This window comes from Oncorhynchus clarkii, chromosome 31, assembly GCF_045791955.1.
Source record: "Oncorhynchus clarkii lewisi isolate Uvic-CL-2024 chromosome 31, UVic_Ocla_1.0, whole genome shotgun sequence".
NCBI lineage: Eukaryota > Metazoa > Chordata > Actinopteri > Salmoniformes > Salmonidae > Oncorhynchus > Oncorhynchus clarkii.
The window spans coordinates 21318195-21341422 of NC_092177.1; the positions used below are offsets into that span (position 1 = coordinate 21318195).

Consider the following 23228-nt stretch of genomic DNA (forward strand, 5'->3'; position numbering starts at 1 on the left):
TGATATATTTTACATCAATGCCCATCAATTCCAATTATTAAAGTGGCTGGAGTTGAGTCAGTGTGTTGGCAGCAGCCACTCAATGTTAGTGGTGGCTGTTTAACAGTCTGATGGCCTTGAGATAGAAGCTGTTTTTCAGTCTCTCGGTCCCAGCTTTGATGCACCTGTACTGGCCTCGCCTTCTGGATAATAGCGGGGTGAACAGGCAGTGGCTCGGGTGGTTGTTGTCCTTGATGATCTTTATGGCCTTCCTGTGACATCGGGTGGTGTAGGTGTCCTGGAGGGCAGGTAGTTTGCCCCCGGTGATGCGTTGTGCAGACCTCACTACCCTCTGGAGAGCCTTACGGTTGTGGGCGGAGCAGTTGCCGTACCAGGTGGTGATACAGCCCGACAGGATGCTCTCGATTGTGCATCTGTAGAAGTTTGTGAGTGCTTTTGGTGACAAGCCAAATTTCTTCAGCCTCCTGAGGTTGAAGAGGCGCTGTTGGGCTTTCTTCACGATGCTGTCTGTGTGGGTGGACCAATTCAGTTTGGCTGTGATGTGTACGCCGAGGAACTTAAAACTTACTACGCTCTCCACTACTGTTCCATTGATGTGGATAGGGGGGTGTTCCCTCTGCTGTTTCCTGAAGTCCACAATCATCTCCTTAGTTTTGTTGACGTTGAGTGTGAGGTTATTTTCTTGACAATGAGGGCCCTCACCTCCTCCCTGTAGGCCGTCTCGTCGTTGTTGGTAATCAAGCCTACCACTGTTGTGTCGTCCGCAAACTTGATGATTGAGTTGGAGGCGTGCATGGCCACGCAGTCGTGGGTGAACAGGGAGTACAGGAGAGGGCTCAGAACGCACCCTTGTGGGGCCCCAGTGTTGAGGATCAGCGGGGTGGAGATGTTGTTATATCAGTTCTGTTATACTCACAGACAATATTTTTACAGTTTTGGAAACTTTAGAGTGTTTTCTATCCTAAGCTGTCAATTATATGCATATTCTAGCATCTTGTCCTGACAAAATAGCCCGTTTACTTTGGGAATGTTATTTTTCCAAAAATGAAAATAGTCCCCCTAGTTTCAAGAGGTTTTTAACATAAATTTCCTTCAATATATGTTTATATGTTAGCATACTGTAAAATAAGAAGGAAGGTATTCTGTCATATATGGTTTTCTCCTGTACATATTTAATATCAAATCAGATACCAGATGTACAGTGCCTTGCGAAAGTATTCGGCCCCCTTGAACTTTGCGACCTTTTGCCACATTTCAGGCTTCAAACATAAAGATATAAAACTGTATTTTTTTGTGAAGAATCAACAACAAGTGGGACACAATCATGAAGTGGAACAACATTTATTGGATGTTTCAAACTTTTTTAACAAATCAAAAACTGAAAAATTGGGCGTGCAAAATTATTCATCCCCCTTAAGTTAATACTTTGTAGCGCCACCTTTTGCTGCGATTACAGCTGTAAGTCGCTTGGGGTATGTCTCTATCAGTTTTGCACATCGAGAGACTGACATTTTTTCCCATTCCTCCTTGCAAAACAGCTCGAGCTCAGTGAGGTTGGATGGAGAGCATTTGTGAACAGCAGTTTTCAGTTCTTTCCACAGATTCTCGATTGGATTCAGGTCTGGACTTTGACTTGGCCATTCTAACACCTGGATATGTTTATTTTTGAACCATTCCATTGTAGATTTTGCTTTATATTTTGGATCATTGTCTTGTTGGAAGACAAATCTCCGTCCCAGTCTCAGGTCTTTTGCAGACTCCATCAGGTTTTCTTCCAGAATGGTCCTGTATTTGGCTCCATCCATCTTCCCATCAATTTTAACCATCTTCCCTGTCCCTGCTGAAGAAAAGCAGGCCCAAACCATGATGCTGCCACCACCATGTTTGACAGTGGGGATGGTGTGTTCAGCTGTGTTGCTTTTACGCCAAACATAACGTTTTGCATTGTTGCCAAAAAGTTCAATTTTGGTTTCATCTGACCAGAGCACCTTCTTCCACATGTTTGGTGTGTCTCCCAGGTGGCTTGTGGCAAACTTTAAACAACACTTTTTATGGATATCTTTAAGAAATGGCTTTCTTCTTGCCACTCTTCCATAAAGGCCAGATTTGTGCAATATACGACTGATTGTTGTCCTATGGACAGAGTCTCCCACCTCAGCTGTAGATCTCTGCAGTTCATCCAGAGTGATCATGGGCCTTTTGGCTGCATCTCTGATCAGTCTTCTCCTTGTATGAGCTGAAAGTTTAGAGGGACGGCCAGGTCTTGGTAGATTTGCAGTGGTCTGATACTCCTTCCATTTCAATATTATCGCTTGCACAGTGCTCCTTGGGATGTTTAAAGCTTGGGAAATCTTTTTGTATCCAAATCCGGCTGTAAACTTCTTCACAACAGTATCTCGGACCTGCCTGGTGTGTTCCTTGTTCTTCATGATGCTCTCTGCGCTTTTAACGGACCTCTGAGACTATCACAGTGCAGGTGCATTTATACGGAGACTTGATTACACACAGGTGGATTGTATTTATCATCATTAGTCATTTAGGTCAACATTGGATCATTCAGAGATCCTCACTGAACTTCTGGAGAGAGTTTGCTGCACTGAAAGTAAAGGGGCTGAATAATTTTGCACGCCCAATTTTTCAGTTTTTGATTTGTTAAAAAAGTTTGAAATATCCAATAAATGTCGTTCCACTTCATGATTGTGTCCCACTTGTTGTTGATTCTTCACAAAAAAATACAGTTTTATATATTTATGTTTGAAGCCTGAAATGTGGCAAAAGGTCGCAAAGTTCAAGGGGGCCGAATACTTTCGCAAGGCACTGTAGCTATTACAGGCCATGGTTTTAAATGACAATATTGGTTCTTATTGCGTTTTTTTCCCCTCCAGCCAGTGGCAGGCCACCTGCTAATCAGGACCCAATCAGGAGAGAGGGCCACAGAAAGGGCTCCGTGGTCAATGTGAACCCCACCAACATCAGACCCCAGAGTGATGCCCCCGAGATCCGCAAGTACAAGAAGAAGTTCAACACAGAGATCCTCTGTGCTGGCCTGTGGGGTAAGCAGCAGTTTAACACCCAGTCGACCCCTAGCCCCTATCCCCTAGAAACACACCTTTGTAATAGCATTTTTTTTAATGTATTTGTATTTTTATTACTAACACCTCCACCACCACCCCTCTTCGGAGGACAAATGTCTTTTCGTTTTTTTACAGCTTTTTTTTTTACATACAGTGGGGAGAACAAGTATTTGATACACTGCCGATTTTGCAGGTTTTCCTACTTACAAAGCATGTCTGTAATTTTTATCATAGGTACACTTCAACTGTGAGAGACGGAATCTAAAACAAAAATCCAGAAAATCACATTGTATGATTTTTAAGTAATTCATTTGCATTTTATTGCATGACATAAGTATTTGATCACCTACCAACCAGTAAGAATTCCAGCTTTCACAGACTTGTTAGTTTTTCTTTAAGAAGCCCTCCTGTTCTCCTCTCATTACCTGTATTAACTGCACCTGTTTGAACTCATTACCTGTATAAAAGACACCTGTCCACACACTCAATCTCTGACAGAGATGGCCGCCTCGCTTCGCGTTCCTAGGAAACTATGCAGTTTTTTGTTTTTTTACGTGTTATTTCTTACATTAGTACCCCAGGTCATCTTAGGTTTCATTACATACAGTCGAGAAGAACTACTGAATATAAGATCAGCGTCAACTCACCATCAGTACGACCAAGAATATGTTTTTCGCGACGCGGATCCTGTGTTCTGCCTTACAAACAGGACAACGGAGTGGATCCCATGCAGCGACCCAAAAAAACGACTACGAAAAAGAGGGAAACGAGGCGGTCTTCTGGTCAGACTCCGGAGACGGGCACACCGTGCACCACTCCCTAGCATTCTTCTTGCCAATGTCCAGTCTCTTGACAACAAGGTTGATGAAATCCGAGCAAGGGTAGCATTCCAGAGGGACATCAGAGACTGTAACGTTCTCTGCTTCACGGAAACGTGGCTCACTGGAGAGACGCTATCCGAGGCGGTGCAGCCAACGGGTTTCTCCACGCATCGCGCAGACAGAAACAAACATCTTTCTGGTAAGAAAGGGGCGGGGGCGTATGCCTTATGACTAACGTGACATGGTGTGATGAAAGAAACATACAGGAACTCAAATCCTTCTGTTCACCTGATTTAGAATTCCTCACAATCAAATGTAGACCGCATTATCTACCAAGAGAATTCTCTTCGATTATAATCACAGCCGTATATATCCCCCCCCAAGCAGACACATCGATGGCTCTGAATTAACTTTATTTGACTCTTAGCAAACTGGAAACCATTTATCCGGAGGCTGCATTCATTGTAGCTGGGGATTTTAACAAGGCTAATCTGAAAACAAGACTCCCTAAATTTTATCAGCATATCGATTGCGCAACCAGGGGTGGAAAGACCTTGGATCATTGTTACTCTAACTTCCGCGACGCATATAAGGCCCTGCCCCGCCCCCCTTTCGGAAAAGCTGACCACGACTCCATTTTGTTGATCCCTGCCTACAGATAGAAACTAAAACAAGAGGCTCCCACGCTGAGGTCTGTCCAACGCTGGTTCGACCAAGCTGACTCCACACTCCAAGACTGCTTCCATCACGTGGACTGGGACATGTTTCGTATTGCGTCAGACAACAACATTGACGAATACGCTGATTCGGTGTGCGAGTTCATTAGAACGTGCGTTGAAGATGTCGTTCCCATAGCAACGATTAAAACATTCCCTAACCAGAAACCGTGGATTGATGGCAGCATTCGCGTGAAACTGAAAGCGCGAACCACTGCTTTTAATCAGGGCAAGGTGTCTGGTAACATGACCGAATACAAACAGTGCAGCTATTCCCTCCGCAAGGCTATCAAACAAGCTAAGCGTCAGTACAGAGACAAAGTAGAATCTCAATTCAACGGCTCAGACACAAGAGGCATGTGGCAGGGTCTACAGTCAATCACGGACTACAGGAAGAAATCCAGCCCAGTCACGGACCAGGATGTCCTGCTCCCAGGCAGACTAAATAACTTTTTTGCCCGCTTTGAGGACAATACAGTGCCACTGACACGGCCTGCAACGAAAACATGCGGTCTCTCCTTCACTGCAGCCGAGGTGAGTAAGACATTTAAACGTGTTAACCCTCGCAAGGCTGCAGGCCCAGACGGCATCCCCAGCCGCGCCCTCAGAGCATGCGCAGACCAGCTGGCCGGTGTGTTTACGGACATATTCAATCAATCCCTATACCAGTCTGCTGTTCCCACATGCTTCAAGAGGGCCACCATTGTTCCTGTTCCCAAGAAAGCTAAGGTAACTGAGCTAAACGACTACCGCTCCGTAGCACTCACTTCCGTCATCATGAAGTGCTTTGAGAGACTAGTCAAGGACCATATCACCTCCACCCTACCTGACACCCTAGACCCACTCCAATTTGCTTACCGCCCAAATAGGTCCACAGACGATGCAATCTCAACCACACTGCACACTGCCCTAACCCATCTGGACAAGAGGAATACCTATGTGAGAATGCTGTTCATCGACTACAGCTCGGCATTCAACACCATAGTACCCTCCAAGCTCGTCATCAAGCTCGAGACCCTGGGTCTCGACCCCGCCCTGTGCAACTGGGTACTGGACTTCCTGACGGGCCGCTCCCAGGTGGTGAGGGTAGGCAACAACATCTCCTCCCCGCTGATCCTCAACACTGGGGCCCCGCAAGGGTGCGTTCTGAGCCCTCTCCTGTACTCCCTGTTCACCCACGACTGCGTGGCCACCCACGCCTCCAACTCAATCATCAAGTTTGCGGACGACACAACAGTGGTAGGCTTGATTACCAACAACGACGAGACGGCCCACAGGGAGGAGGTGAGGGCCCTCGGAGTGTGGTGTCAGGAAAATAACCTCACACTCAACGTCAACAAAACTAAGGAGATGATTGTGGACTTCAGGAAACAGCAGAGGGAACACCCCCCTATCCACATCGATGGAACAGTAGTGGAGAGGGTAGCAAGTTTTAAGTTCCTCGGCATACACATCACAGACAAACTGAATTGGTCCACTCACACAGACAGCATTGTGAAGAAGGCGCAGCAGCGCCTCTTCAACCTCAGGAGGCTGAAGAAATTCGGCTTGTCACCAAAAGCACTCACTAACTTCTACAGATGCACAATCGAGAGCATCCTGACGGGCTGTATCACCGCCTGGTACGGCAACTGCTCCGCCCTCAACCGTAAGGCTCTCCAGAGGGTAGTGAGGTCTGCACAACGCATCACCGGGGGCAAACTACCTGCCCTCCAGGACACCTACACCACCCGATGTCACAGGAAGGCCATAAAGATCATCAAGGACATCAACCACCCGAGCCACTGCCTGTTCACCCCGCTATCATCCAGAAGGCGAGGTCAGTACAGGTGCATCAAAGCTGGGACCGAGAGACTGAAAAACAGCTTCTATCTCAAGGCCATCAGACTGTTAAACAGCCACCACTAACATTGAGTGGCTGCTGCCAACACACTGACACTGACTCAACTCCAGCCACTTTAATAATGGGAATTGATGGTAAATGATGTAAATATATCACTAGCCACTTTAAACAATGCTACCTTATATAATGTTACTTACCCTACATTATTCATCTCATATGCATACGTATATACTGTACTCTATATCATCGACTGTATCCTTATGTAATACATGTATCACTAGCCACTTTAACTATGCCACTTTGTTTACTGTTAGGGAAGATTCAGAATTTGTTGGTAACATATGTAAGATGTTTTATATTCATCAAATATGTGTAAGTTAATTCTCATCAGAATGGTATTTTTGTGTAATTCTGTGGTGAGGTTGCGTCTGTTCTATGTCAAAACTAAGTTGCCTGGGCCGCTGAGAGGGGAGATGTCAAAGTGTCATCATGTGTAAACATATCTTTCACTCTCTACCTTTCCCATAGTGGGGAAAGGAAGGTTGCAGTGTCTGGAATCATTCTATGCTCCCTCTTATGTTGTTTCTATCTTAACCTATAGCCTCACCCTCCTCTCCGTGAGTTTGTCCAGGAGTTTGTATTTAGAGTGGGTTGTATCTAAATGACAATTTGATATATGCCTGTTGTAATGGAGGATTGGTTTATGGTTTGGGAAAGGAGACAAAGCTGAACGATGAGTTATGTCTATGCTGTCTGACTATGTGTGTCTTTGCTATTAAAGGAACTCAGTTGCATTGTAAGGGGGCTCTCAGAGGATTCACTGGGAGACACTGAATCAATCTGAGAGTCACAGGGTTGTGATAGAGCTTATATAATTAAAGATGGACTTTTATAACTAACTCTGACTTGTGTGTGTGGTTTGCTCCCATGATTTGGTAAATAGAGGAAATTTCCACGACATTACATACTCATCTCATATGTATATACTGTACTCGATACCATCTACTGTATCTTGCCTATGCTGCTCTGTACCATCATCCATCACTCATTCATATATCCTTATGTACATATTCTTTATCCCCTTACACAATGTACAAGACAGTAGTTTTGGAATTGTTAGTTAGATTACTTGTTGGTTATTACTGCATTGTCGGAACTAGAAGCAGAAGCATTTCGCTACACTCGCATTAACATCTGCTAACTATGTGTATGTGACAAATGAAATTTGATTTGATTTGATTTGAGACTCCAACCTCTCCACAATGGCCAAGACCAGAGAGCTGTGTAAGGACATCAGGGATAAAATTTTAGACAAGGCTGGGATGGGCTACAGGACAATAGGCAAGCAGCTTGGTGAGTAGGCAACAACTGTTGGCGCAATTATTAGAAAATGGAAGAACTTCCAGATGAAGGTCATTCACCCTCGGTCTGGGGCTCCATGCAAGATCTCACCTTGTGGGGCATCAATGATCATGAGGAATGTGAGGGATCAGCCCAGAACTACGCGGCAGGACCTGGTCAATGACCTGAAGAGAGCTGGGACCACAGTCTCAAAGAAAACCATTAGTAACACACTACGCCGTCATGGATTAAAATCCTGCAGCGCACGCAAGGTCCCCCTGCTCAAGCCAGCGCATGTCCAGGCCCATCTGAAGTTTGCCAATGACCATCTGGATGATCCAGAGGAGGAATGGGAGAAGGTCATGTGGTCTGATGAGACAGAAATAGAGCCCTTTTGGTCTAAACTTCACTCGCCGTGTTTGGAGGAAGAAGAAGGATGAGTACAACCCCAAGAACACCATCCCAACCGTGAAGCATGGAGGTGGAAACATAATTCTTTGGGGATGTTTTTCTGCAAAGGGGACAGGATGCCTGCACCGTATTGAGGGGAGGATGGGTGGGGCCATGTATCACGAGATCTTGGCCAACAACCTCCTTCCCTCAGTAAGAGCATTGAAGATGGGTCGTGGCTGGGTCTTCCATCATGACAACGACCCGAAACACACAGCCAGGGCAACTAAGGACTGGCTCCTTAAGAAGCATCTCAAGGTCGTGGAGTGGCCTAGCAAACAAAGGTTTCTGTACCAAATATTACGTTCTGCTATTCTGATGTATCAAATACTTATGTCAAGCAATAAAATTCAAATTAATTTCTTTAAAATCATACAATGTGATTTTCTGTATTTTTGTTTTAGATTCCGTCTCTCACAGTTGAAGTGTACCTATGATAAAATGACAGACCTCTGCATGCTTTGTAAGTAGGAAAACCTGCTAAATTGGCAGTGTGTCAAATATTTGTTCTCCCCACTGTATATACTATCGTTCACAAGTTTGGGGTCACTTAGAAATGTCCTTGTTTTTGAAAGAAAAGCACGTTTTTTTGTCCATTAAAATAACATCAAATTGATCAGAAGTACGGTGTAAACATTGTTAATGTTGTAAAGGACTATTGTAGCAGGAAGCGGCTGATTTTTAATGGAATATCTACATAGGCATACAGAGGCCCATTGTCAGCAACCATCACTCTGTGTTCCAATGGTACGTTGTGTTAGCTAATCCAAGTTAAAAGGCTAATTGATCATTAGAAAACCCTTTTGCAATTATGTTAGCACAGCTGAAAACTGTTGTTCTGATTAAAGAAGCAATACAACTGTCCTTCTTTAGATTAGTTGAGTATCTGGAGCATCAGCATTTGTGGGTTCGATTACAGGCTCAAAATGGCCAGAAACAAAGGACTTTCTTTTGTTGATGAAGAAAGGCTATTCCATATGAGAAATTGCTAAGAAACTGAAGATCTCATACAACGCTGTGTACTACTCTCTTCACAGAACAGTGCAAACTGTCTCTTACCAGAATAAAAAGAGGAGTGGGAGGTCCCGCTGCACAACTGAGCAAGAGGACAAATACATTAGAGTGTCTAGTTTGAGAAACAGACACCTCACAAGTCCTCAACTGGCAGCTTCATTAAATAGTACCAGCAAAACACCAGTCTCAACGTCAACAGTGAAGAGGCGACTCCGGTATGCTGGCCTTCTAGGCAGAGTTCCTCTGTCCAGTGTCTGTGTTATTTTGCCCATCTTAATCTTTTATTTTATTGGCCAGTCTGAGATATGGCTTTTTCTTTGCAACTCTACTTAGAAGGCCAGCATCCCGGAGTTGGCCTCTTCGCTGTTGACGTTGAGACTGGTGTTTTCCTTACTTACGAGCCGCTAACCAACAATGCAGTTTCAAAGAAATATGGATAAGAATAAGAAATAAAAGTAACAAGTAATAAAAGAGCAGCAGTAAAATAACAATAGCGAGATTAACACCCAATCTGCTAGACACTTATTGTCAGGATTGGATAGGTATTGCCGTAATATGATAATAGCTCTACCTTACAATGGTTCTAGAGTGTATGAGCAATAGAGGTATATTCGAGAATGGTCATCTTTTGTGTATAGTACAGTATGCCTGTGTCTCAAATTGTACTATATCCTATATAGTACACTTCTTATGATCAGGTCCCATAGGACTCTGGTCAAAAGTAGTGCACTATACAGGGAATAGGGTGCCATTTGGGACAGGTACTATGCTGGCTGAGGCTTGTGATGTTGAGACTAACACAGTGGTGTGTTGGTCCAGGTGTGAACCTGCTGGTGGGGACAGAGAATGGTCTGTGGCTGCTGGACAGGAGCGGTCAGGGGAAGGTCTACTCTCTGATCAGCAGGAGACGCTTCCAACAGATGGACGTTCTGGAGGGCCTCAACGTGCTCATCACCATCTCAGGTAGTTAGCGTAGTGCTACCATACACAAGAATATACAGTACCGTATATACGCTCTCACGCACACAGAGATAGACACACACAGATTATTTATTTATTTTTATTTAACCTTTATTTAACTAGGCAAGTCAGCTAAGAACAAATTCTTATTTACAATGGCGACCTTCCCCGGCCAAACCGGGAACTAAGGGACTCCCAATCATGGCTGGTTGTTATACAGCCTGGAATCAAACCAGGGTCTGTAGTGACGCCTATAGCACTGAGATGCAGTGCCTTATACCACAGTGCCACTCGTATAGGCACACTCAACAAATAGGAAAGTTGTCCAACTAAAATGTGTCTTCCGCATTATCCCAACCCCTCTGAATCAGAGGTGCAGGGGGCTGCCTTAATCGACACCCACGCCCCCGGGGAACAGTGGGTTAACTGCCTTGCTCAGGGGCAGAACGACAGATTTTGACCTTGTAAGCTCAGTGATTTGATCCAGCAACCTTCCGGTTACTGGCCTAACGCTCTAACCACTAGGCTACCAGCCACCCTGTAGGTATAGTCTTGTCTTATAATTTTTTTTGCACTTACTTTTGCAGCCAACTTTGTCGCCCTCTAAACTCCATCACTATCCTGTTTGTCAGGTAAAAAGAACAAGCTGAGGTTGTACTACCTGTCTTGGCTGCGGAACAAGATCCTTCGGAATGACCCAGAGGTGGAGAAGAGGCAGGGCTGGACCTCTGTAGGGGACCTGGAAGGATGTGTGCACTACAAAGTCGGTGAGTATACATTACCTGGCCTTAGATCATGATAGCATCACTACTGATTTGTTGGATCAATCTTACATTTTATTGCATGGCAGGCTTATACAGATGTTAGATCTTAATTTTATTTTTTAAATTTCTTTATTTAACCAGGTAGGACAGTTGAGAACAAGTTATCATATACAATTGCGACCTGGCCAAGATAGAGCAAATTGAGCCAGTTTACTACAGCAGGAAAATAATCTCCTGCAACAGGGTGATCAAATTAAGATAATACATCTCGAAACCTTGGGACTATAAGGTTTTATCTGAAATCTCTGTCAAAAATGAGTTACTCACATACAGTGCATTTGGAAAGTATTCAGACCCTTTGACTTTTTCAAAGTTTTCTTACGTTACAGTCTTATTCTAAAATGTATTAAATTGTATTTTTTCTTCATCAATCTATGCGCAATACCCCATAATAAAAAAACTAAACCAGATTTTGGGGTATTTTTGCAAATGTATTAAAACAAAAGAACTGAAATGTCACATTTACATACTGTAAGTATTCAGACTCTTTACTCAGTCCTTTGTTGAAGCACCTTTGGCAGTGATTACAGCCTCAAGTCTTCTTGGGTATGACGCTACAAGTTTGACACACTTGTATTTGAGGAGTTTCTCCCATTCTTCTCTGCAGATCCTCTCAAGCTCTGTCTGGTTGGATGGGGAGTGTTGCTGCATAGCTTATTTAAGGTATCTCCAGAGAGGTTCGATTGGATTCAAGTTCAGGCTCTGGCTGGGCCACTCAAGGACATTCAGAGACTTGTCCCGAAGCCACTCCTGCACGTTGTCTTGGCTGTGGGCTTAGGGTCGTTGTCCTGTTGGAAGGTGAACCTTCCAGTCGGAGGTCCTGAGCACTCTGGATCAGGTTTTCATCAAGGATCTTTCTGTACTTTGCTCTGTTCATATTTCCCTCGATCCTGACTAGTCTCCCAGTCCCTGCCACTGAAAAACATCTCCACAGCATGATGCTGCCACAACCATGCTTCACCGTAGTGATGTTGGCAGGTTTCCTCAAGATGTGACGCTTGGCATTCAGGCCAAAGAGTTCAATCATGGTTTCATCAGACCAGAGAATCTTGTTTCTCATGGTCTGGGAGTCCTTTAGGTGCTGGTTGTCCTTCTGGAAGGGTCCCCGATCTCCACAGTGGAACTCTGGAGCTCTGTCAAAGTGACCATCAGGTTCTAGGTCACCTACCTGACCAATGCCCATCTCCCTCTATTGTTCAGTTTGGCCAGGTGGCCAGCTCTAGGAAGAGTCTTGGTGGTTCCAAACTTCTTCCATTTAAGAATGATGGAGGCCACTGTGTTCTTGGGGTACTTCAATACTGCAGAAAAGTTTTGGTACCCTTCCCCAGATCTGTGCCTCTACACAATTATGTCTCAGAGCTCTATGGAGAATTCCTTCGACCTCATGGCTTGGTTTTTGCTCTGATATGCACTGTCAACTGTGGGACCTCATATAGACAGGTGTGTGCCTTTCCAAATCATGTCCAATCAATTGAATTTACCACAGGTGGACTCCAATCAAGTTGTAGAAACATCTCAAGGATGATCAATGTAAACTAGATGCACCTGAGCTTAAATTCTCATAGCAAAGGGTCTGAATAATTATGTAAATTAGGCATTTCCAATTTTTTTATATACATTTGCGAACATTTCTAAAAACCTATTTTCGCTTTGTCGTTATGGGGTATTGTGAGTAAATTGATTAGGAAAATGTTTTATTCAATCCATTTTAGAATAAGGCTGTAACGTAACAAAATGTAGAAAAAGGGAAAGGGTCTGAATACTTTCCGAATGCACTGTATAATAGATATTTAGATGGTTCTTCATATGTCTGTGAAGTTCGATTTTTGAGATTGACATATAAGGTTCTATCTGCGATTGCACCCCCCTAAAAAACAGATTTACAAATGTCTCAGGATTTTGATACTCTGCACTTCAGGTACCTTTAAGGGGGAACTTAATGGCTTATGAAAGAAGAATTCACTACAAAATAGTTATGTGATCTGTGATGTGAAATCTTTGATGCTCAGTATCTCAGAACTATGCTTTGCACAGATAGAACCTCGCGATCTGTATGAACAATGTTGAAACTGTTGACACATTGCTGCTTATCAAAGGTCTTTGTGTTGTGATATACAGAAAGTAATGGGTATAAGACAAGAAAAAACTATTTCAAAATGTATCTATTCTCTCAGTGTCTGACTCCATTAGAGCACCAGAGGTGTGTGTGTGTGTGTGTGTGTGTGTGTGTGTGTGTGTGTGTGTGTGTGTGTGTGTGTGTGTGTGTGTGTGAGTGTGAGTGTGAGTGTGAGTGTGAGTGTGAGAGAGAGAGAGAGAGAGAGAGAGAGAGAGAGAGAGAATGGGTGCATGTGAACTGGTTGTGAGTGAATGACTGTCAGTGTGCAGTGTTGAGCTCAGCAATGTGAGCCTCTCTTTCCTGTGACTCTTCCTGCTGTTAGTTACAGCGTTGACAGAGTGAGGACATCTCAGGGACTCCAACCCAGGAAGGATATGATGTCATAGTGAGGCACACACTGTCCTTCCCAGCACTCCCCTCAGTATTGTTTCTCATAGTCGGAGGCATGCTGCTATTGCAGTCGGGTTGTATCCCAAAAGTAGTGCACTATATAGGGAATAAGGTGCCATTTGGGATGCAACCAAAAACCTCTTTGTTGAGATTGTCTAATGATCATTAGTTCAAGACCGCTGGCACGTTAGTGTTACAGACTGATGTAGTGTAATAAGCCTTTATCTTGTTCTGTATCCAGTATGAGAGAAATCCCTAACCCTCATTGAAAATCCCTGCTCTTTGTTACATGCAATTTCAGTTCGATATGAGAAGATTAAGTTCCTGGTGATTGCCTTGAAGAATGCTGTGGAGGTGTACGCATGGGCTCCCAAACCTTACCATAAGTTCATGGCTTTCAAGGTCAGCTTGACAACACGTCCTAGTTCTGAACCCTCCTCAGTGGCTCACTCTAGTTCTAACACATCTCTCTGTGATGAACATGTTTGAACTCTTTCTACTCACTGCACAGAATATCATTAAATATATGAAACAGACTAACCCCAGCAGTCACTATGAGTTGGCGCCTACTGTCATCACTATTCACTACTAATATCAGGACCAGAGTATGTCCTGGCCCTGTCTTGACCAGGAACAACTCTGGCTCCTGGTTATGGACTATACTCCTGGCCCTGTGTCTTGACCAGGAACAACTCTGGCCCCTGGTTATACTCCTGGCCTTACATACAGTATGACTTAATGTACAGTGGCAAGAAAAAGTATGTGAACATTTTGGAAATACCTGGATTTCTGCATTGATTGGTCATGAAATTTGATCTGATCTTCACCTAGGTCACAGCAATAGACAAACACAGTCTGCTTAAACTAATAACACACAAACAATGATATGTGTTCATGTCTTTATCGAACACACCATGTAAACATTTACAGTGCAGAATGTAAAAAGTATGTTAACTCTTGGATTTAATAATTGGTTGACCCTCCTTTGGCAGCATTAACCTCAACCAAACGTTTTCTGTAGTTGCGTATCAGACCTGCACAACGGTCAGGAGAAATTTTGGACAATTCCTCTTTACAAAACTGTTTCATTTCAGCAATATTCTTGGGATGACTGGTGTGAACTGCTCTTTTGAGGTCATGTCACAGCATCTCAATCGGGTTAAGGTCAGGACTCTGACTAGCCCACTCCAGAAGGCGTATTTTCTTCTGTTGAAGCCATTCTGTTGTTGATTTACTTCTGTGTTTTGGGTTGTTGTCCTGTTGCAGCACCCAACTTCTGTTGAGCTTCAATTAGCGGACAGATAGCCTAACATTCTCCTGTAAAATGTCTTGATAAACTTAGGAATTTATTTTCCCGTCGATGATAGCAAGCTGTCCAGGCCCTGAGGCTGCAAAGCAGCCCCAAACAGTTGGGATGAGGTTTTGATGTTGGTATGCTGTGCCTTTCTTTCTCCACTCAGGTTTGTGTGTTCCTTCCAGACAACTCAACTATAGTTTAATCTGTCCACAGAATATTTTGCCAGTAGCACCGTGGAACATCCAGGTGCACTTTTGCAAACTTCAGACGTGCAGCAATGTTTTTTTGGGGCAGCAGTGGCTTCTTCCGTGGCGTCCTCCCATGAACACCATTCTTGTTTAGTGTTTTACGTATCGTAGACTCATCAACAGAGTTGTTAGCATGTTCCAGAGATTTCTGTAAGTCTATCTGACACTCTAGGATTCTTCTTAACCTCATTGGGCATTCTGCACTGTGCTCTTGCAGTCATCTTTGCAGGATGGCCATTCCTTGGCAGAGTAGCAACAGTGCTGTCACGTTCGTCATAACGATGAGACCAAGGCGCAGCGTGAGATTAATACATTCTACTTTTAATTAAAATGAAGAACACTTAAACAAACTAACAAAATAACAACACGAACGTGACGCTATAAACACGAGTGCTAACATGCAACTACACATAGACAATAACCCACAAAACCAAAATGGAAAATGGCAACCTAAATAGGATCCCCAATCAGAGACAACGATAAACAGCTGCCTCTGATTGGGAACCAATTCAGGCCACCATAGACCTACATGTACCTAGACAAACGAAAACCCGATAGATATACAAAAAACCCTAGACATAGCAAAAACACACATACCACCCTCGTCACACCCTGACCTAACCAAAATATTAAAGAAAACAAAGATAACTAAGGTCAGAAAGTGCTGAACTTTCTGCTTCTTGTGAATAGATATAGGGCAAGGCAGCTCTAACCAACATCTCCAATCTCGTCTCATTGATTGGACTCCAGGTTAGCTGACTCCTAACTCCAATTAGCTTTTGGAGAAGTCATTAGCCTAGGGGTTCACATACTTGTCCCAACCGACACTGTAAATGTTTCAATTATGTATTCAATTTATGCAGAAATCCAGGTAATTCCAAAGGGTTCACAAAGTTGAAGTCAGAAGTTTACATACACCTTAGCCAAGTACTTTTAAACTCAGTTTTTCACAATTCCTGACATTTAATCCTAGTAAAAATTCCCTGTATTAGGTCAGTTACGAGCACCACTTTATTTTAAGAATGTGAAATGTCAGAATAATAGTAGAGAGAATTATTTATTTCAGCTTTTATTTCTTTCATCACATTCCCAGTGGGTCAGAAGTTTGCATGCACTCAATTAGTATTTGGTAGCATTGCTTTTAAATTGTTTAACTTTGGTCAAACGTTTCAGGTAGCATTCCACAAGCTTCCCACAATCAGTTGGGTGAATTTTGGCCCATTCCTCCTGACAGAGCTGGTGTAACTGAGTCAGGTTTGTAGGCTTCCTTGCTCGCACACACTTTTCCAGTTGTGCCCACAAATCTTCTATAGGATTGAGGTCAGGGCTTTGTGATGGCCACTCCAATACCTTGATGTTATTGTCCTTAAGCCATTTTGCCACATCTTTGGAAGTATGCTTCCTTTTGGAAGACCCATATGCGACCAAGCTTTAACTTCCTGACTGATGTCTTGAGATGTTGCTTCAATATATCTACATCATTTCTCTTCCTCATGAAGCCATCTATTTTGTGAAGTGCACCAGTATCTCCTGCAGCAAAGCACCACCATAACATTAAAAAAATAATGATGTTTACCTTTATTTAACTAGACAAGTCAGTTAAGAACTAATTCTTATTTTCAATGACGGTCTAGGAACAGATTTGTACCGTGTCAGCTTGGGGATTTGAACTTGCAACCTTTCGGTTACTAGTCCAAAACTCTAACCACTAGGCTACCCTGACGCCCCAACATTATGCTGCCACCACCGTGCTTCACGGTTGGGATGGTGTTCATTGGCTTGCAAGCCTCCCCCATTTTCCTCCAAACATAACGATGGCCATTCATGGCCAAACAGTTCTATTTTTGTTCCATCAGACCAGAGGACATTTCTCCAAAAAGTACAAGCTTTGTCCCCATGTGCAGTTGCAAACCGTAGTCTGTCTTTTTTATGGCAGTTTTGGAGCAGTGGCTTCTTCCTTGCTGAGTGGCCTTTCAGGTTATGTCAATATAGGACTCGTTTTACTGTGGATATAGATACTTTTGTGCCTGTTTCCTCCAGCATCTTCACAAGGTCCTTTGCTGTTGTTCTGGGATTGACTTGCACTTTTCGCACCAAAGTACGTTATCTCTAGGAGACAGAACGCGTCTCCTTCCTGAGCGGTATGACGGCTGCGTGGTCCCATGGTGTTTATACTTGTATACTATTGTTTGTACAGATGAACGTGGTACCTTCAGGCGTTGGACCAGACTTGTGGAGGTCTACAGTTTTTTTCTGAGAACTTTGCTGATTGACTTCAGGCGTTTGGAAATTGCTCCCAAGGATGAACCAGACTTGTAGAGGTCTACAAAAAGTTTTCTGAGGTCTTTTTATTTTCTGATTTCTTTTGATTTTCACATGATGTCAAGCAAAGAGGGACTGAGTTGGAAGGTAGGCCTTGAAATACATCCACAGGTACACCTCAAAATGACTCAAATTATGTCAATTAGCCTATCAGAAGCTTCTAAAGCCATGACATCATTTTCTGGAATTTTCCAAGCTGTTTAAAGGCAGGGTCAACTTAGTGTATGTAAACTTCTGACCCACTGGAATTGTGATACAGTGAATTATAAGTGAAATAATCTGTCTGTAAACAATTGTTGAAAAAATGACTTGTGTCATGCACAAAGTAGATGTCCTAACCGACTTGCCAAAACTATAGTTTGTTAAAAACTATAGTTAAAAAATGAGTTTTAATGACTCCAACCTAAGTGTATGTAAACTTCCAACTTCAACTGTACTTTTTCTTGCCACTGTCCCTAGGGTTATGACATAAGACATGTTGACTCTCCCTAAGTTATTCCTCATGTCTTTCCTTGTTGTGTGTGTCCGGTACAGTCGTTCGGCTCGCTCCCCCAGAGGCCTCTGTCCGTGGACCTGACGGTGGAGGATGGACAGAGACTTAAGGTCATCTACGGCTCCCTGTCGGGCTTCCACGCCATCGACGTTGACTCGGGGACGCCCTATGACCTCTACCTGCCCACGCATGTAAGTCCCCCACCCCCAACTCTGCCCCCAGCCTCCTCTAACCTCTCCCCAGTCTCCTCTAATCTCTCCCCAGCCCCCTCCACCCTCTCCCCAGCTCAGCCCCCTCTCCTCTCTCCCCTCAGGGCCATGCAGCCTGGATCTCTGTTCTCTAGCAGCTAAACAGCTCCTTTTCTCTGCACCCACGCCACTCAGCTCTTACAGTGAACTTTTGTTCCGACTCAGAGTCGATGTGGGTAGAAGCTGTTTGTCATCACAGCCAGTTGACTCATTTCAGTATAATATTGACAGGATGGGTTTGTGTTTAAGCCAGGCCTGATATTGTCAGTGTCTGACCTTGTGGCAAAAGCCTTTTGGCATTTCTGTCTTTTGTAAATTGATTTCTCAAAAAGCCTCTCTTAGAAATTCTGCTTCATCACAGTATAAGCTCAAACATCACTCACCTCAAAGCAAAGGAGATTCCGTACATTTAGGGAACTTTCCCTTCTTGGGAGCAAGCAGATTTACTGAAAACAAACTCAATAATCAGTCCATTAATCTACCTTGGTCACAACAGTTGTCTGAAGATACAGGAAGGTAAGACTTGTTCAGTAATTAATGATTAGTTCATTTCAATGGCAGCTGTGTTTGTCAGTCTGCCAGGAGGTGAACAAGGCTGAGAATGACTAGCCAGCTGGACCAGGTGATGGATCCTGTTAATGCCTTTAACCCCTCTAAGAGGCTCAAGGTGTAGCAGAGCGGCGCACAATGGTGCAGAGTTTTGCAGTCTTAGACACTGTAGACAGGGGAGCCGAGGCAGCCTCTAATGCTACTGATGAGAATCCCCCCCCCCCCCCCCACACACACACACACACACACACACACACACACTGCTGCAGACACACAACCCCACACACACACACATACACACACACACGCAGACTGCTGCAGAGAGCTGCTGAGAGCCAGAGCAGAGGGAGAACACTATCCCAAGGAAACTAGCTCTATTACACACACACACACACACACACACACACACACACACACACACACACACACACACACACACACACACACACACACACACACACACACACACACACACACTCCCCAGTGTGCCAGTTCCCAGTGCTGTGCCCAGAGGTGTGATGTGGCTGTATCCCACTTCTCCCACTGTGCTGGCCCACAAAGCTATCATTGGCTGCTTCTCTTTGGCCCCAGCCTCCATCCATGTGTGCTACTCTTCACCAAATAGATAGCTCTAAGTACACCTCGGCAGCGCTGGCTAACCATGTGCCTGCTAAACAGACCTGTTATTCTGCTATCTTTTCTGATAACACTTTTTTCTGATATATTTTCACTCCATAATACTGGTATTTTACCCTGCAGCGGAAGAGAAGAGTCCTTCTCTTTTACCCGATCACTCACTCTCACATTCACTCTCATATTCACTCTCTCTCACTGACACTCTCTGGTCTGCTCATTCTCGCCTTCACACACGCACACACACACACCTTTTCTCCCACGTATGTTCTCCATGTTGGCTGCTGTTGATGATGAGATGATCCCGATACCAAGACAGCGGATTAAGATAGCGCTGCGTCTGTGGATGCCTGTGTTGATGCTGAGGATTGTGGTGGCACAGCCACAGCAGCACGTGGACAGCGGGGTGCAGCTGGGGAGACAGGCTCCCGGCCGGGCAAGTATGGGGATCCTTACACTGGTCCTGTGGTGACTAACACTGGTCCTGTGGTGACTGTGACTTACTGTACATAGAGCTTTGGGGGTTGTTTGAGGTGTTGGTTTGTTTGGGGACTTGGTTTTCTACCTGCTGTTTAAGACACTAGTCTAAGCCAGTACGGATGCCCTTATAGCAGCTCTCATATAGAAAGACTTTGTAATAATCTTCTTATGCAAAGAGGTATTTTGGGTTATTGTGGATCACCTTAGGTATTAGAAATATTGTGTATGTATGAATGATGCAGCCAAAGACTTGTTACAAAACTGTTAAATCCTCATAGAGATAACAGACACTGTCTTCTTGTTTGAATGTGGACCGTTATGCAAGTGCTTGAGAGAGACCTGGGGGGGTCAGAAGTTGTTCCTTTCTCCTCCTCACTGCTTCCTTCTCCTCCTCACTGCCACACGCTGCCTCCTCCTCATTGCCACTCGCCGCCTCTTCCTCCTTCTGACTGCCTCCTCCTCACTGCCACACGCTGCCGCCTCCTCTTCCTCATTGCCACTCGCCGCCTCTTCCTCCTTCTGACTGCCTCCTCCTCACTGCCACACGCTGCCTCCTCCTTCTCCTCACTGCCACTCGCTGCATCCTCCTCCTCACTACCACTCGCTGCCTCCTCCTCCTCACTGCCACTCGCTGCCTCTTCCTCCTTCTGACTGCCTCCTCCTCACTGCCACACGCTGCCGCCTCCTCCTCCTCACTGCCACTCGCTGCCTCCTCCTCCTCACTGCCACTCGCTGCCTCTTCCTCCTTCTGACTGCCTCCTCCTCACTGCCACACGCTGCCGCCTCCTCTTCCTCACTGCCACTCGCCGCCTCCTCCTCCTCACTGCCACTCGCTGCCTCCTCCTCCTCACTGCCACTCGCCGCCTCCTCCTCCTCACTGCCACTCGCCGTCTCCTCCTCCTCACTGCCACTCGCTGCCTCCTCCTCCTCACTGCCACTCGCTGCCTCCTCTTCCTCACTGCCACTCGCTGCCTCCTCCTCCTCACTGCCACTCGCTGCCTCCTCCTCCTCACTGCCACTCGCTGCCTCTTCCTCCTTCTGACTGCCTCCTCCTCACTGCCACTCGCTGCCTCCTCCTCCTCACTGCCACTCGCTGCCTCTTCCTCCTTCTGACTGCCTCCTCCTCACTGCCACTCGCTGCCTCCTCCTCCTCCTCACTGCCACTCGCCGCCTCCTCCTCCTCACTGCCACTCGCTGCCTCCTCCTCCTCACTGCCACTCGCTTCCTCCTCCTTCTCCTTCTCACTGCTGCTTGGTGCTTCCTTGTCCTCCTCACTGCCAAGAGGCGGTTCAGTGGTTATATAGCTCTGAATCACATCTCAGTGGAGCTCACCAGCCATAGAAACAACATTCATGTGGGTACCTAAGTTGTATTCTGATGCCAGGAGAGAAAGAGCTGAGCACTGAGCATGTTTGGCAAATTAGTTTGTAATTAGAGAATTTAAGTCAAGACATTGTGTGCCGATTAATTAGCTGAGACGTTCTAATTAATTAAGCCGTGTCGTCTCCGTCTCTCTGTTGCTGCCTGGGCTGATCCAACATAGTGAGCGAGAAAGGGGATGTGTTATTATGGAATGGAGGAGCGATATACACAGTTTATTAGGTACACCATCCCGTTCACAAAAATGGATCGCTCCTATAGACAGGCAGACAGGCATTGAGGCATTCAGTTACTGTTCTGTTGAATGTTACAATGGGAAAAACATTTGACCTAAGTGACTTTGAGCATGTTTTGATCATTGAGGCCAAAGCATGCCGGATCCAGTTCACTGTGTGAATCAGCCTCTTATCAAATGGAATTAACCGAGATGGTTTCAGGGAGGGAGAGTGGGCCAATCGAGGCAATAAAACTTTGTTTTATTAGACAATGTTAGTTTGTGTATTAGGAGGATTACAACTGGTGATGGGGATGGGGCTGTGTGATTATAGCTGTTGCTTCTAGAGATGGAGAGATTTGGAGTGAGAGTGCTGCGCTGTACTTCCAGTGGTCGGCAAGTCAAGAAGATGGTTATTTTCCAACTGACAGAATGATAACTGATACAGTATAACACTATACTACAGATAGAGACACTATAGAAATCATCCTGACTGTGCCCCAAATGACACCCTATTCTGCTTGGGCTCTGGTCAAATGTAGTGCACTAGATAGGGGATAGGGTGCCACTTTATCATCATCTCATCTGACTGTGTTTTGTGTCTGTCTCAGATCCAAGGTGTGATCCGGCCTCATGCCATCATCATCCTACCCAACAGCAGTGGCATGGAGGTGCTGGTGTGTTATGAGGACGAGGGGGTTTACATAGACACCTACGGACGCATCACCAAGGAGACAGTGCTGCAGTGGGGAGAGATGCCTGCATCTGTCGGTGAGTTTATGTACAACGTACACACTCAGCCAATCAACACCTGCAGGCTGTGTGTGTGTGTGTGTGTGTGTGTGTGTGTGTGTGTGTGTGTGTGTGTGTGTGTGTGTGTGTGTGTGTGTGTGTGTGTGTGTGTGTGTGTGTGTGTGTGTGTGTGTGTGTGTGTGTGTGTGTGTGTGTGCGTGCGCGCGCGTGCGTGCGTGCGTGCGTGCGTGCGTGTGTGTGTGTGTGTTGAGAGAGGGGAGAGAGAGATATTCCACTTCCACTCAGAATGAAAAATACTTCTATCTTTGATAGACTGCAGACCCCCACCATTTAAACAATAGAACATGTCTCTCAACATGTCTCTCAAGAAATTGAATAAATTAACTGAGCAAACCAGAGACCTTTCAATATATAAATGTAAACATTATTTTAAAACGATTTAAATATAATACATAGAAATGTTGTGGGACTATAGTAGATGAAGAATCAATATTTTTTTTAGATTGAGTATTTATTGGGTCATTATGTTAGTATATTATGTATGTTTGTAATAGTGTGTTATATGTGGAAATGTGTTCGTATTATAAATTGTATTTTAATGTTTAAGGACTCTTGGAAGATTAGTCCAAATGGGGACTAAAAGAGATCCAAATCAAATCTCTTCTATCGTCCCTTTTTGATATGCAGCAGCCAGGAAGTGACCGTTGTCAATTGTGCTTGGAGCACTGGGTGCGAACACTGGGTGCGAACACTGGGTGCGAACACTGGGTGCGAACACTGGGTGCGAACACTGGGTGCGAACACTGGGTGCGAACACTGGGTGCGAACAGGAGTCAAGCTGGATCCAACAACTCTAGACAGATTTGGGACAATAAAAATAAGATGTTCTGTTTGACTGTTTTAGTTGGGTCCATTGGTCAGGTCATTATTCAAGAGGAAGTGTTATCTGTGAGGAAAAGATTACATACAGGACAGCACGCAGCCAAGCCCGGACCTGTGTATATATAGTGTAAATAAACTCAGCCCAGACCAGAGTATATAGAGTATAAATAAACTCAGTCC

At 44.8% G+C, this 23228-nt stretch overlaps 1 protein-coding gene across 1 annotated transcript in view; it reads left to right on the forward strand.

The window, feature by feature from the left end:
• LOC139391205 (mitogen-activated protein kinase kinase kinase kinase 4-like) overlaps positions 1–23228 on the forward strand; it is a 131482-nt gene that overhangs the window by 98103 nt on the left and 10151 nt on the right. The window contains exons 25-30 of the mRNA XM_071138819.1: positions 2886–3053; positions 10079–10222; positions 10852–10986; positions 13851–13951; positions 17951–18100; positions 22025–22184. Of these exons, the coding sequence (XP_070994920.1) occupies positions 2886–3053; positions 10079–10222; positions 10852–10986; positions 13851–13951; positions 17951–18100; positions 22025–22184 (858 nt within the window). The remainder of the gene's footprint in view (positions 1–2885; positions 3054–10078; positions 10223–10851; positions 10987–13850; positions 13952–17950; positions 18101–22024; positions 22185–23228) is intronic.